At 37.4% G+C, this 18,613-nt stretch overlaps 1 protein-coding gene across 6 annotated transcripts in view; it reads right to left on the bottom strand.

Annotated features, from left to right (window-relative positions):
* Positions 1-18,613, bottom strand: part of LOC115619106 (transportin-1-like) — a 40,152-nt gene that overhangs the window by 10,599 nt on the left and 10,940 nt on the right. For 2 of the 6 annotated variants that reach the window (XM_030511147.1, XM_030511151.1), the window contains exons 6-17: positions 15,981-16,099; positions 13,357-13,417; positions 11,945-12,116; positions 9,895-10,047; positions 8,015-8,240; positions 6,895-7,066; positions 4,790-4,876; positions 3,950-4,057; positions 3,573-3,731; positions 3,390-3,477; positions 2,216-2,314; positions 1,896-1,991 (exon numbers count right to left, since the gene is read on the bottom strand). In XM_030511147.1, the coding sequence (XP_030367007.1) occupies positions 1,896-1,991; positions 2,216-2,314; positions 3,390-3,477; positions 3,573-3,731; positions 3,950-4,057; positions 4,790-4,876; positions 6,895-7,066; positions 8,015-8,240; positions 9,895-10,047; positions 11,945-12,116; positions 13,357-13,417; positions 15,981-16,099 (1,540 nt within the window). The remainder of the gene's footprint in view (positions 1-1,895; positions 1,992-2,215; positions 2,315-3,389; positions 3,478-3,572; positions 3,732-3,949; positions 4,058-4,789; positions 4,877-6,894; positions 7,067-8,014; positions 8,241-9,894; positions 10,048-11,944; positions 12,117-13,356; positions 13,418-15,980; positions 16,100-18,613) is intronic. The other 4 variants (XM_030511150.1, XM_030511149.1, XM_030511148.1 and 1 more) reach the window with 4 other exon arrangements.

The raw sequence follows: 18,613 nt of genomic DNA on the forward strand, positions 1-18,613 counted from the left end.
AAATACATGAATAATACTAAAATCCAGCAGATTTATATGAAGCAAAGAAAGGAAACCTATGTTCAAGGGACATACTATGCAACACTAATTAACAGGCATTTGTGAACAGTCTCATGAAACATGCAATAAAGCAGATGATGCTTTCTCCAATAAAAGTTTAGTGTAGGATATACTAGCAGTTTGAAATGTACTCATTCCATGAAAGCTGTGGCTCACTGGCAATGTACTATTTTTCCCAGACATTATTAAATTTCAATATGCAGTGTCTCAAATTTTTGGCAGATCTAACTTATAAAACTGTATTCGAAGTGGCACTTTGAAATGAAAATACACTTTTAAGGTTTATCTGTAAGTTCTCACAGTCTGTACAAGGAATAGTAATTTCTGTCAAAGCTTAACTTTTTGTCATGTACTCATTATTTTCTATGCAACTACTTTTACTTAAGGTGGTCCTTGTATGTTTCCATAGAAGTGTTTTCATAGCTCATTACATAAAACAACCTAAAGTAGAAAACAGTAATACTCTTGCACATACCAATGCAATGTATGCAGCACAATATCCCACAACAAACTTATAATAAGTACACCACACTCAACATTTATCTGCAGTTAGGCATCTGCATTTAAAGTAACTATTAAGATGCTTAAAAAAAATAAAGTCAGTGTTTGGATGCTTCAAAAAATTCTCTAACAGTGATGGAGGCAAACTTTTAAGTATTAGATACTTCTCAGTTATAGGTATTATACATCCATCAGTACAGATGATGGGGGTTGGGACAGGGGGAAAGAAAATTTATATTGCTATACTATTACATAGTGTAACAAGGAATTATTTGCTTCAAAATAATCTTTTAAAAAAGCGGTACCTATAATATGCCAGATAACTAGGCAATTTTTCCTTCAATTTCACCTTCCATACTAAATGACAGGGTGGGGTATAGAGAATACTGGAGGAAAAATATGCATTGAAAAAAATCTCTCTCCAATTTATCTCATAGTTAGAGAAAAAAAAGTAACTAACACTGAATTTATGTAATTTTCAATTATGTCAAGCATAATTACCAAACTATCATTTTTCTTACAAAACAGTTTTCAAACAGAAAAAAGTCAAAAGATTCTCAATTGGTAAAATAGCTAACCAGAAACCTGTTAAATTATTAATAAAGTTTTGATGAAGTAGGGAATGTGCTCTTCATACCAGAACATGCCCTCTATGAACGCAAAAGAAACAAGCCTCAGAAATTCTGATTCGATAAAGCACTTGGGGACTGCTCTCAATTTGGAAGGCAAAGCTGCTGGCCAGAACATAAAAATAAGCATGCCAGTTAGACTTTTCAGAAATTTTTGATTAAGTGACCGGATAGTAGAAGTTATACATAATTTCAGTTATGTTATGGTAAAACTGCCATCACAGATCTAGATTTTTGTGCATATTACTACAAATTAATCTTTAAAAAGTGCATTTTTTGTAAATTCATTATTTGAGTTCATTATTTGTTTTATATATGCCAATTACATTTGTTTCAAACACTAGATATATACATACAATACACGTGTAAGGACATGCATATATTAAAATCAGTGTAGAGCCACTAAGTCTTTGTTACTGCATACATTTGTCATATACATAAATAAAATTGGAAGAATAGTTAAATAGATAATAAATAAATATAAAATGTAATAAAGGTGAGAAAGCAATAACTTTAATAATCTAGATATATGATAGATGCATTGTTGCAAGACTGAGACTTGTAAGAGCTTCTGCAAAACAGATTTGGTTTTGCTTATAAAAGCCAAATACATAGCAATAAGTTCTATGCAATTTTTAAAATAATTATTAAAAAAAACCCAGCCCTCTAATTCCCTTCACCATGAATGTTTCAGTTTTTGGGTACCTGTGTTCTCTAATAATGTCTTTGGTGTGTTGGGTCTGTTAATTATTTCTACAAGCTGGTGCAACACCATTGGAATATAAGGCTGCATCTCTATACCTGAAACAGCCAAAAAGAAACATTCAGAAGAAAATTACCATTAATATACATGATCTATTTGGATCTGGTACATTGAATTTACTGTCAAGGACAAGAATATCAAATTTAATTTAAATTTTAATGTGTAAGTATCACTAAAAAATAATAAAAAACCACAACCCAGACACACCATTCTAAATTTGCAAAGATTCATAGGAAAAAAAAAAAAAAGTTAAAAATCTTACCCATCTGGATGGAGATTTCTCCAATTGCCCACGTGGCATTGTTACACACAGAAATGAATTCTGGGTTTAGGTTGGTTCCCAAAATGGGCATGAAATCAGCTAGAAAGAACAACATTTTAAAATCTCATCACACAATACAACAATCTTGTCCCATTACTGTAAGATCACGGGGGAGGGGTGTGTGTGTTTAAAAAATCATGTAAGCATATTTAAATTCTTGTAAAGCATTGCACCAGAATTAACAAGAGCTCTATTTCTGCTATATACCAGATTAACCTAAATTTTACAACCTAAGCAGATCAATGCAAATCTTTTCAAACTATGATTTAAAAATATTTGTAATAGGCTTTATGTAACTCTAGAAACCTTTTTTCCTCCCCTTCCTGGGGGTGGGGGAAAAAAAAAACCCCACACCTGGATATCTATGTATTCAGCTGTGCTAAAAAAAAACCACCCCAAACAAACCAAAAAACCCCAAACACCCCCCGAACAACAAAACCAACAAAAAACCCCCACCAAACGCAACACCCCATCCTCCACCCCCTTGATTAAATTTTAATAAAATATTAGTCACAAAGATAGATCTGCTAAATAAATTTTAAATTCTAAGCCTATCCAGGCATTCATTTGTGAAGTTAAGTGTATCTCAAGAGTATCTGAGGGAAGAGACAGTGAATATTGAAGTGTATAACTGATGCTACTTCCCTACTGAAATTAAAAAGAAACAAGAAAAAAACCCAAACCTACCCTCTAACCAGGTTTTCTAATTTCAATATACATAAATTATTGTAACAATAGATTCTAGTAGAACAAAAAAAAAAAAGCTATTTAAAGCTGTTGGGTTTTTTTTTAAAGAAAAAAAAAAGAATTTATCAAAGAAAACAATTGTTCTAATTGAAGTCTAAGTACATGTTTTGCTGTATTCCAGTACAACAGAAAGCATGTTACATTATAAAAATCAAGCAGCAAAATGAACTTTTGCGCTGTCTACAAAAAGAGCAATATGTCTTAAACACACAGTTCAAAGGAGAAAAGACTACAGACACCAGGAAAATGAAAGCTTACAACACCATGACAAGGCATGCCACAGAAAAGGGAACTTAACAATGGCTAAACCAGCCCCTTTAACAGTTTGTAAAATATGTTAATTATTTAAAATGTAAAAGAAACATACCAATGCAAGGCTTAACATGCTGAAAACACGCCTTTGTCAGATCACCTAACAATGCAAAAGAACTCTGCCGTACCTCAGGCATTTTATCCTAAAGAGAGGAAGAAAAAAACCTGACAATTCTAGAAGTGTTTCCAATTCTCTTAAGAAAGAAAATCCTTGGATTAAACAGGTTACTCATCTCACCTGCATGCATTGGTACATTAGTGTCAGGATATTGCTGCAAGCCACTAGCTGTTCAATGTTGCCTCCAAGTCCTTCAGCTAAACCACTGAGTAAATCAAGGGCCACAATCATGAAATCTTTATCTGGAACCTCATATTGGTCTGGCTGAGCGTTGTGCAACTGCAACAAATAAGTACACATTTTGAAAATGAGTATTTCTCAGGGGTATGCATAAAAGTAAAAATAAAACAAACAAAAAATTAGTTTCAGAACTGCAGCTTCATTTAAATATTCAATGGCTAATACTACAAACTTTCTTGCAAACCCATAATTTACATAGTTAATACACTGGTTTAAGGAGTTATTCTGAAAACATTGGAATAGCAATAGAAAAATACCATGGCTTGTGCAAGAGTCTTCTGCACCAGATTTACACAACGCTGGTACACAGGTTCACAGTATGGAAGAAAGCCAGATTGCAAGGCAGTAGCAACTGACGACAGGCACTGGAATAAAATAAAGAAGAAAAAAAAAAAAGAGCAAGAGACACACTAACCTTCTCCACCTTTTACTTGGGAGAGGTAAATTATACCCACAAGTAAATAAAAACAACCTAGAAAGGCAATACCAATTAGCTGAGCCAAGGCAACTGTCAGCTAATTGTTACTCATTCCTACTTAGGTCAGTTGAGAAAATTTCTCAGAAGCAACATCTTCTTAGAGGTGGCCAAGAAAGTTCATACAGTTACTATAAATCAGCTAGCACTTACACTAAACTTCAGTATCCTGACCATGTACAAGTCCTAACTTTACCCAAGAGTTATGAAACTAATTTTTCTAGAAGTGTTTTCCTGCTTCACACTTGGAAAGTAAAGAGAATAGACTACATAGTTCATACTTTCAGACTGTCTGATAACAGTTTTAATGGAGGGATGAAGGGAGAACAAGGAGAGAGAGAAGAACCACAGGGGGATTGAACATTTTCTTTAGAATCATAGAATCCCAAAGAAAACACTCAAGAATGGCAGGAAAAAAAAAAAATCTAAAAGATTTCTGCTAAACCTGATGGCATTTCCTCAGTCACAAGATTTTCTCACTACAGTCATAATATTTTCTCCATAATGGGAGATACCTAACGCTGTCAGCTTTTATAGTCACACTTCCTAGTAGGAGCATCTTTAGTAAAAGGGGTAATTCATAAAAGAAGTTAATAAAGCATATTAAAATTTTAATATTTACCTCTAATAAAGGGAAGAGATCTTTATCTTCATCCTTCAACATGTTCCACTTCTGGATTAATGGAGGCATTAGCATCTGAATATATTCCTGTTTAGGATGAAGATACATCAGCTATTGAAACACTTCATTGTATACTAGTTAGAAAATTGATATATTAAGAATTGATATCTTCTACTTTTTAAGCAAAAGAAAATTGATATATTGTAATTTAATCCTTGTTGCAATATGTAGAAGTAGTTTAATATTAGAATTCACAATTTATGTCTTAAGATTTTTTGCTGAGGCACATAAGTACCTTTCCAGAATGCATCTTTTCCTCAGGTTTAGCTTCAGTCTAGCAACTTTTAATAGCTGCCTGGGTTGTTACAAATCTATAGGATTGCCTCAGGGCCTACAGAAAATGTTTTTGCCAGCAATGCAATCTGGCTGTGCATCTGCCATTTCTCAGCCATCTCTCATTACCCTGATGCTACAACCCTATCCCCCCAAATTCCTGAAACCTCCTCCTCAAGCAACTACCCATCCATGAAGAAAGTAATTTTCTATCCCTCCAGAAGGATGCACTTACCAATTCTGCATAAAGATGTTGCATCTTTCCTGCCACTGCTGTCACAGTCACAAGGACATTAAGCAAGGCATCCCTGTAGTACTGTTGCTCCCAGTAAGTAACCAAAGAGCCAACACATGCTGCCAGCTAATGCCATATCCAAAGACACAATATTCTAAGTGACTGAAGAAAGTCCCACCATCACCAGGAGCTCCCATTTAGCTTCCTCCTGGTGATATCAAATGTGAAGCTGTCCAGGGCCAGACAGACATTGAGAAAAATGTCCTTTGATGGTGTGGAGTCTTGGAAAGCAAGTGAAATTTCATGGCAACAACCCAAATTGCTTTATTTTAGTGTGTCTATGTCATGTGAAACACTATAGAGAAATAAAGCAAATTTCAATACCGTCCTGGTTTCAGCTGGGATAGAGTTATTTTTCTTCTTAGTAGCTGGTGCAGTGTTGTGTTTTGGCTTTAGTCTGAGAACAATGCTGATAACACACGGATGGTTTAGTCGTTGCTAAGTAGCACTTACCCCAATCAAGGACTTTTCAGTCTCTCATGCTCTGCCAGGGAGGAGGGGCACAAGAAGCCAGGAGGAAGCAGAGACAGGACACCTGACCCAAACTAGCCAAAGGGGTATTCCATACTACAGCACATCATGCCCAGTATATAAACTGGAAGGAGTTACCTGGAAGGGACCGATCACTGCTCGGGGATGAGCTTTTTTTTGGGGTGGTGGTGGTGCGTATCATTCCTTCCTTCCTCTATTTCCTTTTATTATTATATTATTATATTTTACTTTATTTCAGTTATTAAACTGCTTTTATCTCAACCTGTGGGTTTTTACCTTTTTTCTGATTCTCCTCCCCATGCCATTGGGCAGGGAGGGGGAATTAGAGAGTGGCTGTGTGGTACTTAGTTCCCAGCTGGGGTTAAACCATGACAAATAGCCATCATAAGATGTACGACATGCATACAAATCCTATTAAAGAACTTATGTACACTACGAAAAACCCACTATATTTGCCTGTGTGTTATCTGTGCTTTGTCCAAAGGATTCTGTGTTTTTATATATAAAATGCATGTCTCTCACGCTCTCTGATAAAGCAATTTCTAATAATGATGTGCTCCAATACATTGGAAAGACACACAGACCAGTTTAGCTATACTGAAAGTGGTTACAAAAAAAAAATAAAAAAAATCAGAAATTAGCACACACATTCCACCAATTTCTTTAAAGTCCCATTTCATATCTAAATTGATATACGTATCTCCTCTGAGTTGAAAAATTCTGAGAATGAGGAAAAAAAATCACAATAATGAGAAGCACATTTCATAAGCCACCACACACACAATTGTTTATTCAAAATGGGGAATATTTGGTAGTGGGAAAATTACACGCAGTCTATGTATTTTACATGTAAATATTTATTACTGAAGTCTACACAGAAAGGTCAGTATTTCTGTTTTATAACATATAAAGCACACGACAAAAAACACCTAACCAGTTTTTCGATATATGACAAGTGCTTCTACAGAACATAAGGTATACTCACTGGTTTATTTAGATGATGTCCTACAGAATCTGCTAGAGTTCCTATAGCATCATAAAGAATGAGCAGGTTTTTATGCTGGTATTTACTAAATGCGAAGACCAAAGTGTCAAGGATATACGCAAGATAAGGAACAAGCTCTGTACAAGCCTCCTCTTCTAGAGTAGCAAAGGCACTGAATGACAAAAACCCCACCCCAAACAGGTCAGTCAGTATCTTGGAAAAAACAAAACAAGACCACCCAAAAATGCCCCAAACTACCCATTTCTGTTTAAACATAGAGCTGTATTTAGTCCTCAAATTCATCCAAGGTATGTTTTCAAAATGGTATTACTGAGACAAAATCAATCTATTTTGATTGAACACAAAGATTCAGCTCTTATATTGTGATGAGCAAAATTCAAAAATATTCCTGTGAAACCTGTTACGTATACATGTTACAGATCTAATTCTGCTTTATAAGGAAACTTTCTTGGCAGTCTGCTGTGTACACTTCTGCCCCATACAAACTGACATGTGAAAGCTTTATTTGCTGAGCTTCCTGCACAAGAGGTGTACCCATTTCATTAATGCTGTGTCAATTTATTTTTAATTTTTTTTTAATATTAGCAAACAAGTGGGAGAAGGGAATCTTACCTCCAAGGATCTCCTTTCAAGAGAAAGGGAATATCCCTTGAAATAACTGCAACCCAAATGTTTTGGTAATCCTGAGCTAAATATATACAACATCACTAATGCAATGATAGGACAGTTTTCCTTTATCATCAGTATTGACCTTGTTCATAGGGCATATAAAAGCCAGATTTCTGGTCAATGAAACTTAAAATATTGAATATAAACAGCTGTCACATACTGATAATTTCTTTTACTGCAATAGATTGTTTAGTTTGGTGATTCATATATTCTGAAAACAAACTGGACAAGAGAAATACATTTTATTTCAACTCGGAGTAATTTGTGACTACTTCAGAAGAAGCTGAACCTACTCCAATTTAAAAGGAAAAAAATAAAATACATTAAGAGCTAGAAATGCAGTCATGTATTCATTGATAAAGGCATTAAATTAGTTTCCCATGAAAAAGCAGTGTCATGGATAATGCTTTTTGTTTAAGCTTTGGCTCACCTGCAGGCAGCTTCTTGTACTCTCTTGTTGGTATCCAGAATACGCTTTAGCAACTCAGTCATTAATGGCTTCAAGTATGTGTCTGGGGGTTGACTAACTACCCAGTGTGCATAGCGACTAAGAGTCCAACATGTAATGGAGCGCACAAGAGCCTTTTTGTTAGAGAGGCACTGAATAAGGTGAGGGATCAGCTCAGGAAGATATGGAATCATACCCTGCATGCAGCCTAGAAGGAAAAATAAAACTATTACAGTACAAGAATGTCCTGGGTTCAGCTATAGCAGTCATTTTTCTACTTCTTAGTGGCTGGTGCAGTGCTGTGTTTTTTAACTTTCAGCCTGGGAACAATGCTGATAACACCGATGTTTTTAGTTGTTGCTAAGTAATGTTTACTCCGACCAAGGACTTTCTCAGTCTCATGCTTTGCCAGGGAGGAGGGGAAGCCGGGAGGAAGCAGAGACAGGACACCTGACCCAAACTAGCCAAAGGGGTATTCCATACCACAGCATGTCATGCCCAGTATATAAACCAGGGGGAGTTACCCGGAAGGCGAGATCACTGCTCGGGTCGGGCTGGGTATCGGTCGGTGGGTGGTGAGCAATTGTATCCTCTCCCCTTGTTATTTCACTAATCATTATTATCATTGGTGGTAGCAGTAGTGGTTTTGCATTATACCTTAGTTACTGGACTGTTCTTATCTCAACCCATGGGAGTTACATTCTTCCATGGGAGTTACATTCTGGGAGCGGGGGGAGGAAGAAGGGGGGGAGTGAGCAAGCGGCTGCGTGGTTCCGAGTTACCGGCTGGGCTCAAACCACGACAAAGAATTAGAAAACATAACTTTTCGCTATTTCCTGGAAGGTATGTATTTTCATCCTCTATCATGTAGTAATACATTTTAACATTATACAAAGCAATTCTACCTAATTTATGCTAAGTCCTAAAAAGAAACCTCAACATAAACAATAATTGAAATTCCTAATCAAATTTACATTCATTTCAACTATATTTCTACTTCAGTGCTTCCCTAATCTCCAGAAATTCTGCTTTATTAAATGGAGTATAGCAAGAACATCCAAATAATATTAGTTCATAAAGCTTGGAAGTCTTATGCCAGTCTAGTCAGAGTGACCAAGACAACAAGTAGAGAAAGATTAGGCCTTGATAACAAATCATCATATCATTAAAAAGCATTCCTTAAGAAATCTACACACTTCAAGTCAGCAAGAGCAGTAACACACTGAGATTTGCCAGAAGTACAAAGTTTGCTTGACTTGAAATCAAAATCAACAAAAAAGTTTTCTAGCAACAAAGAAAAAGTATGTTCACTAGGCACTGTAGGAAAAGAGTTAATCCAGGCATGGACCCAAACATATTCCTTCAGTTTGCAAAATGGACAGGAATGCTGGAAATACAGGTAAAAAGCCAAGCCTGTGAGTAAATACAAAGAAATGGAAGTTATCACATTTAAATCAGAGAACCATCCACAAAAAGCAGCTCAAGGTACTGAAGTCACAGGACTGGTCTCCATTTCTAAAAACAATGAATGAAATGTAAGGCTCAAATTTAATAAATATTCCTGTTATATCAAAATCAAGGCGGTACTTTATGAGAAACCAATAAATATATGCTGCAGAGTTAAGAAAGAGAGGAATAAAAGAAACTAAGTTATTTAGTCTCCAAAACATGCACAGATTTGAAACTGAAAAATTAAACAAATAACTGCAGTCACCAATGAGCAGATGTAGAGATTAATCACTAAAACCAAGTCAGCTAAAGACGTATACTTGTTTATAGAAGTAAATTCACCTAGAAGGAATTACAGAGCTGCTTTAGAATCAATCAAAAATTCTGCAACTTGATATGCACTGTTGCCTTACCTTCAGCAATTGCTCCAAGAACAAGGATACCAGATTCTTTAACTACCCATTCGGGATGGAAGAGCAACTCCTTCAAAAGGGGCAAGATGTGTGGCAGAAGTTCATCACGAAATACATTAGCCAAGACATCTAGAGCAGCAGCAGAACATTTCCCTGAGGGGAATTAACAGTGGTAAACTGTTTATTATAAAAGCAGTCGTAGTTAGACAGTATAATCCTCATTTTAACTTTGAGCTGCCAGGGCATTAGGAGGAAAGATACTTCCATTTAATTACAATACACTGGGATCCACTGTGCTCTGGTACAAAGTCACAGCTCTTAGGAAATCAAATTTTGCATCATTTTTATAGCCACTGAAAGGACTTATACACTGGGGATATTACAACACTCACTGACAGGAACCATGTTATTATATTGCAACATTATATACACTACATAATTTCAGGATGGTGTAACAATAGAGAAAAGGGAAGGTCTGTGACATAAATGTCACATACTGGAGAAACTAAGGAGAAATAGCCTAAAACTATTATCAATTGATTAAAAAGAAAATGTTCAAACATGATCCATGTCTCAAAGCAAAAGAGGCAAAATCATCAGTCTCTAGAGACTGAAAGAAATTTATTGACCTCTGATCTGAGCTTTTATATCTTACCCCTAATTCTGTGATGCACCAATAGAAAGAACACCACCTCAAAATTTGTTTTAAAGTTTTTAATCACATATTTTTAGCACAAAAAAGCTCAGAAAAGAATAACTTCAACACATGATTCAGAAATCCTTACTCTGGTTTTCTGCTGTGGTGCCATCATGTCTAGAAAAATAATGCTCATATTACAGAATTTATAATGCCTTTTTTTTTTTTTTTTTTGCTTATTATGATCTCAGTTCCTTCTTAATCTGTCAGAAATTATCCAACTGGAACAAAAGTATACACAAGACTCAGAAGAGATCTCTACTGCAAAGCAGTAATAAACAGCACGGACTCCCCAAGACTACTGCTTTCAGCTAAGTCTGTTTCAGCTTTCTACTAGAGGAAAAAAAAAAGGCAGGCTCCCATATTTAGTTACCAGGTCTCATTAGTAAGCAATGCTGCTAATTGTCAGGCTGTGCTGATGTTTCCTCTCTGTTCAAAATGGAAGTCAAATATAGAACACTAGATAAGAAATAGGGCACACAATTCTGAATTTAAGATAAAAATTCTTTCAAGTCCAGATGACATACATCAAAACAGATTTCTTAACTGTTCTGTTCTCTCTCTTTCCTAGTTAGCTTTAGCTTCCTCACCATCTTAAACAAAACTGTGGACCACAGGCATACCCTCTGTCATTTCAGCTATGTTTTTCAGAAAATATGTATTTAATTCTGCAATCTGTACATACAACAATGACAAGAACAGTATTATGAAGTTAAAACTATTTTAAATGATACTTTACAAAAGCAAGCATATTTGTGCTTATTTTCTTCTAAAATAATAATAATTTTAAAATTTTAGATATGCCTCAAAGTTGTTTGATCCATAAGCTTCAAGGTACATTCATTTGCACTACATGAGAACTACTGGTAATGGCTGTCAGTAGTGGCATGTTCAAATGGAGGAAAAAAAAATACTATCACACAAACTAGATTTAGAGGGAAGACTGAAGTAAAATAAAGCATTATTAAGCTTCCTCAAGCTAAGAACAATGTGTAAGACTTTTATTTTTTTTTAATAAACAGGTGATCCATAATTTGTATTATCTTGCAGGATTAAAATTCAAAATCCAAAGCTTCTGTTGAATTGCATCCAAGTTTATGTTTGTAGCTCTATTGGCCATATTTCAAATAAGCTTACAGGTGGCTAGCTTTTGTCAATACAGTTATATAGCCAAAATATCACCTGAAAGGCTCCCCCTCTGCCCCAACCACCAATTATATTCAGCAGACAGTTCTTTTTATATTCAAAAGCAAAGTCTCAGTATTCCTATAAACAAACTCCTCTTTTTACTGTGACTCTTGTATTATGCAAGTAGCTATATTTTAAAACATTTTACACATTACTTTGACATACTTAAATTCCAGTCAGAAATAGTATCATCATCATCATCAAGATCATTGTCATCATCGTTACCATCTTCAATACCATCTTCTTCATGTTGCTGAGCTACAGTCCGTGAACGATGAAATCGAGGTCTTATATCCTGTTCACTGTCTGGAATAGCTTCATCTTCTTCAACATCCCCCTGTCATCAAAATTTTTATCAGATGAACTAGTGTAACTATATTGCTCAAGGAAGTTCAGAATGTAGTGTAAATTTAGTTCAAGATTTTACAAGAATATGAAAGAGTCACATCACACTTGTGCTGCCCAGCTAACTAAATATGCCATTGTTCCTGCATTCTGCTACAGTATTGTCCTGGGTTCAGCTACAGCAGTCATTTTCTCCTTCTTAGTAGCTGGTGCAGTGCTGTGTTTTCGACTTTAGTCTGGGAACAGTGCTGATAACACACCAATGCTTTTAATTGTTGCTAAGTAATGTTTACTCTGATCAAGGACTTTTTCAGTCTCATGCTCTGCAGTGAGGAGGGGCACAAGAAGCCAGGAGGAAGCAGAGACAGGACACCTGACCCAAACTGGCCAAAGGGGTATTCCATACCACAGCACGTCATGCCCAGTATATAAACTGGGGGGAGTTACCCGGGAGGCCCAGATCGCTGCTCGCATCAGGCTGGGTATCTGTCGGCGGGTGGTGAGCAATTGTATTCTCTCCCTTTGTTATTTCCCTTATCATTACCATTATTGGTGGTGGTAGTAGTAGTTTTGTATTATACCTTAGTTGCGGGACTGCTCTTATCTCAACCCGTGGGAGTTACATTCTTTCAATTCTCCTCCCCATCCCTCCGGAAGCAGGGGGAGGAAGAAGGGGGGAGTGAGCAAGCAGTTGCGTGGTTCTGAGTTACTGGCTGGCTTAAACCACGACAAGTATTTACCAGAAAAATGACAGGAAAATAGAAGCAAGAGAGGTAAGCTCACATAAAAGCACAAAGTATCCTTCTTGTTAAGAAATTATTTTTGATAAGAATGAATTACAGAAGGAAGAAGAGAGAGAAATTCTAGTATGCAGACACATTCTAAAATGTGATGGAAAAAGCTGTGTAGTTCAAGCTAGAAGGGCATTAAAATGAATTCTGATAATTTTTTTAGGCTGCTTTGCTGCAGTAATTCATGGGTAAAAGTATCCCAGCTCTGCCAAAGTTGGGTGGAAGGGGACAGGGGCAAAACAGGAAAGCCCATGGATTATTTTCCAACAAACGTGGCAGCAGTCACATTTAGTTTTTGGAACAGCACACCTTGCCCCAGAAAGCTAAATCTCAATTGAACAGATGGCAGACCAGATCTGGCCTACCAACTCAAACATTCTGATTTACAAGTCAGAAGCCAACCAAATATTCTTCCAGAGTATAAAAGAAATTAGTGCTTACCTTCAACAGAATAATATCGATCTCTGAATATTTCATACCATTTACCAGCACAGGTATCAGTCTACAAAGAAATATTGATATATGTCAATAAGGGAGACCCTGGTTATTACCGGCCTGTCAGTCTCACTTCAGTGCCTGATAAAATTATGGAGAAGGTCATTCTGGGAGTTATTGAAAAACACTCAAGAGACAATGCAGTCCACAGGTCATAGCCAGGATGGGTTCATGAGGAGAAAGTCCTGCTTAACTAAATTTCCTTTTATGACAAGGTCACCCGTCTAGTTGACCAAGGGAAGCCAGTAGATGTGTGGGTTTTGGATTTTAGCAAAGCTAAAGGAGGTATCCCTCTGGACAAAATGTCCAGCACACAGCTAGACAAGTCCATAATATGTTGGGTGAGCAATTGGCTGACAGGTTGGGCTCAAAGGGTTATATAGTAAATGGGGTTACATCAGGCTGGCAGCCAGTCACCAGTGGGGTTCTCCAGGGCTCAATTTTAGGGCCAATGCTCTTTAATATTTTTATAAATTATGTGGATGCGGGAATTGAATGTACATTATGTAAGTTTGCTGATGATACTAAATAAGGAGGAGCTGTGCACTCCCTCAAGGGTAGAGAGGCCTTATAGAGAGATCTGGATAGACTAGAGAGCTGGGCAATCACCAACTGTATAAAATTTAACAAAAGCAAGTGCTGGATTCTGCACCTGGGACAGGGAAATCCTGGGTATACGTACAAATTAGTGGACGAGAGGCTGGAAGGCAGCCCTGTGGAAAGACTTTGGCATGGAAGCCTAACTACATTAAGCCCTCCTATCCTTTTGTGATAACTTCAAGTATGACCCCTTAAGACAAGTCCCCAACACTGCAGAGATCTTGACATTAGTCAAGTCATTAGTCTATATTAGAACTTACTTAGTTATTAAACTGGTTATGGCCATGGGACTCCAATGTTATTGATGTATGGAAAAAAAAGAAAAGAAGAAAAAGCACTAGGGGGAAATACACACATAAAACCACATTCACTACAAAAATAAATCAATAAAAATATAAATAAGTATTATAAGCCAAATCAAGCTACTACTTGATGGACCCAGCACCAGTGACAGACTCAACATATTCTCTCAGACTCAGTATATTCTGCAATTCTGCAGCTGAGGAGTATTGTTTCTGAAGGTACTCAGGCCAGCAATAATATTCACACATCTCAATGGCACATTACCATCTGAACTTTTATTGAAAGGATAGTAAGTATTCCGATTAACACACATTCATTGGCATTTTCTGCAGCATACTTAATGAAGTATGCAGGAGCTATATATTTTATAAGAAAGCCTATAGGAGCAAAATAGAACAAGATATTAAACAAAAAGGCTGGATAGGATCTTGTCCCACTTAATTAATATATAAAAATAATTTAATATTATCATCAGGTATTGGCAAATTTATATAGCTCCCTAGTCAAAAAGGACTCGCCAACAAACGTGATGCTGAAAGATATGTAATGTTACTCTTATCTGTTTTTCTAGACATTTAAAAGCTTCTTAAAAAACCCACCACAACCAAGGATGAAGCTGTTGCAACGTCAATGTTCATGTAGGCCAGAAGATGTTTAAGTTTTATACTGAGAAATTGACTAATATTAATATGTGGATATTTAATATTAAAAGTAGGAGTTAAGTAAAAACATTTTAAAACTTAAAAATAATTCCTCATAACATTGGCTCTCCTGTTTTCAACTCCTATTCCTGTATGGCTACAGTAGGTGTTTTGATCAATTCTCTTGCTTATGAAAACTGAAATTTTGACAAACACCCCCTTTTTAAAAAAAAAATGCTTTACATCTAAAATGGTCATTTTTGTTGAAAAGAATGCATCTCTTCTCTCAACATCTTGACTGGAAGAACAGAATCACAGACAAAACTGCTCTAGTATTTTCAAAAACCTTCCATGCATATGTCAAAAACAGTCTCCATTTACTGGGAACACTGAAGAATTCATTTCCTATTGCAAAAGTCTTCAGATTAATCTGGAAAAAAGTTACGAGCACTGTTGCAGACATACAGATGTCTAAACCTCAAACACATCCCCTATCGTGCACCAGCCTCTGGGAAAATCGAATGGTACAATGGGCTGTTAAAAACTACCCTGAGAGCAATGGGTGGTGGGACTTTCAAACATTGGGATACACATTTAGCAAAGGCCACCTGGTTGGTCAACAGTAGGGAATCTGCCAACAGGGCTGGCCCAGCCCAATCAGAACTTTTACGTACTGTAGAGGGGGATAAAGTTCCTGTGGTGCATGTAAAGAATCTGCTGGGGAAGACAGTCTGGGTTATTCCTGCTTCAGGTAAAGGCAAATGCACTCGTGGCATTGCTTTCACTCAGGGACCTGGATATACTTGGTGAGGTAAAGGACATGGTTTAGGTTGCTTCTGGAGCCGAGTCTGAAATCCTTAGAAGTCTTTTCAGTGACCTTTGTGCACAAGAACTAGCTACAGAAAACTCCTTCTAAGCATACAAGAAGTTAGATACAGTCTCCATAAGAGTAACCAGGAACAAGTCAACTGAAGTTTAAAGATGACTATTTCAAATTAACTAGGAGTTTTAATTCTTAATACTTACTTAGTAAGATGCCGACATAATACATCTTTACAAATTGGCTGTTCAGCCAAAGTCAGCCAAAACTCACAAGCCTCCAAAGCCACATTTTCATCTTGGTCCTGGGTCCTTTGAAGCATGTACTACATAATATAAAAAAAAACCCACAAAAAAACTTCTGTAAGTTTTAAGGGCCCAGAAGACACTATCAACATTGGAAAATATTTGCAAAAACAGACTACACTACCAGAGTAATTTTGTTTCTTTGGGGCAAGAGGAAGAAATATATATGAGACTATTTAAAGCTATGGTGAGAATAAGCCAAGAGACTTATTTCTTAATGCCAGGTGATTCAGATTCTAAGTTTCTTAACTGCTTAAGTGAGAACGCTATTACCAAGAAACTACAGACAGAGACACAAGATAATAAACAGCAGTTTCCTGAGAACAGGAATAAGAACATGCAAGTGCAATCTAATAACTGAAATCTGTTAGGTCAGTCTACTCCTGACATATCCTGTTGTCATGTTCTCAAAGGAAGGAGAAAAAAACCCAACCAACAAACCAACCAAAAAAAAAAAAAAAAAAACCAAACACAAAAAATACACATCTGCTCACCTAGAAGTACATGCTCAAAAACCCCACTGAAATCAAAATTCAACCATTCCTATATGCTCCAGGAACTTGGCAAGAAAGCTAATACTAAACCTGTCTGCTTCAAAAGCATGATGCTGGCCAAGACCTTCTGTCTTCAAATCACTACTGCATTAATATTCTTAACTACTTTAAAAGTGATTCTCCATAAGCCTTTTCTTTAGGCTTACGGATAAAAGTTTCTTTTTAAGACTTCCTTCAGTTAGAGCAGCCACCATCAGCAGCATTCAGCTTGGAGGTATTCAAGCTTCAAAGGGGCAAAACCAGACTCATTTGAATGTTGAACAATAGTCAGTTCTGGGAAATTACATTTGCACATACAAATGTGTATACAGAACTGGAGAAAACAGTAACAGTACACAGTAGCCCTGAAATGGGGGAGAGGTCTAAACTTTGTTACAGAACAAAAATTCACTACTGCTGTCTTCTGTAGAGAAGCAGTCTAGCAATAGTTTTCCCAACAAAATACCGGATACAGTGAGAACGCAATCTTGGATTTTCTTCTGGTTGGTGACATCATTTATACCTGAAAAGTCCTTACTGATCTTAGGAGGGTGAAGAGCCAGAGAAGTTATCACTTGTTGACAATAAAATCTCCAAAGCTTTATTCTCTCTCTCAAAAAAGGACAACCACCAAAACCAACCAAACAAAAGAAAAAAAAACCACCTAAGAACCAACTATCCCTACTTGTACCATGTTACATGAGAACATGAATGAACTCCAACACAAAAAGGAAGCCTACAGAGGGTGGAAGCAAGGATGGGTAGCCTGGGAGGAATACAGAGTAATTCTCTGAGCAGCCAGAGATCAGGTTAGGAAAGCTAAAGCCCTGATAGAATTAAATCTGGCCAGGGACATTAAGGGCAACAAGAAAAACTTCTATGGGTACAGAGGGAATTAAAAGAAGACAAGGGAAAATGTGGGCCCTCTCCAGAAGGAAACAGGAGAACTGGTTACCCAGGACATGGAGAAGTCCAAGGTACTCAATGACTTTTTTGCCTTGGTCTTCAGTGGCAAGAGCTCCAGCCACACTGCCCAAGTCACAGAAGGCAAAGGCAGGGACTGGGAGAATGAAGAACCACCTGCTGTGGGAGAAGATCAGGTTCAAGACCATCTTAAGAACCTGAAGGTGCACAAGTCCATGGGACCTGATGAAATCCATCCACGGGTCCTGAGGGAGCTGGCGAATGAAGTTGCCAAGCCATTATCCATCATATTTGAGAAGTCATGGCAGTCCGGTGAAGTTCCTGCTGACTGGAAAAAGGGGAAAAATAAACCCCGTTTTTAGAAAGGAAACAAGGAAGACCTGGGGAACTGGAGACCAGTCAGTCTCACCTCAGTGCCCGACAAGATCATGGAGCAGATCCTCCTGGAAACTATGCTAAGGCACATGGAAAATAGGGAGGTGGTTGGTGACAGCAAAAATGGCTTCACTAAGGACAAATCATGCCTGACCAATTTTGGTGGCCTTCTATGATGGGGTGCCAGTGTCGGTGGATAAGGGAAGAGCAACTGACATCATCTACCTGGACTTGTGCAAGGCATTTGACACTGTCCTGCATGACATCCTTGTCTCCTAAACTGGAGAGACATGAATTTGACAAATGGACCACCCACTGGATAAAGAATTGGCTGGATGGCTGCATGCAGAGCGTTGCGGTCAACAGCTCCATGTCCAAGTGGAGACCAGTGACGTTCCTCAGAGGTCAGTATTGGGACTGGCGGTGTTCAACATCTTTGTCAGCAACATGGACAGTGGGATTGAGTGCACCCTCAGCAAGTTTGACAATGACACCAAGTTGTGTCGTGCAGTCAACACACTGGAGGGAAGGTATGCCATCCAGAGGGACCTTGATATGCTTGAGAGGTGGGCCAATGCAAACCTCATGAAGTTCAAGAAGGCCAAGTGCAAGGTCCTGCACCTGGGTCAGGGCAATCCCAAGCACAACTACAGGCTGGGTGAAGAATGGATTGAGAGCAGCCCTGAGAAGGACTTGGGGGTG

The sequence above is a fragment of the Strigops habroptila genome, chromosome W (assembly GCF_004027225.2).
Source record: "Strigops habroptila isolate Jane chromosome W, bStrHab1.2.pri, whole genome shotgun sequence".
NCBI lineage: Eukaryota > Metazoa > Chordata > Aves > Psittaciformes > Psittacidae > Strigops > Strigops habroptila.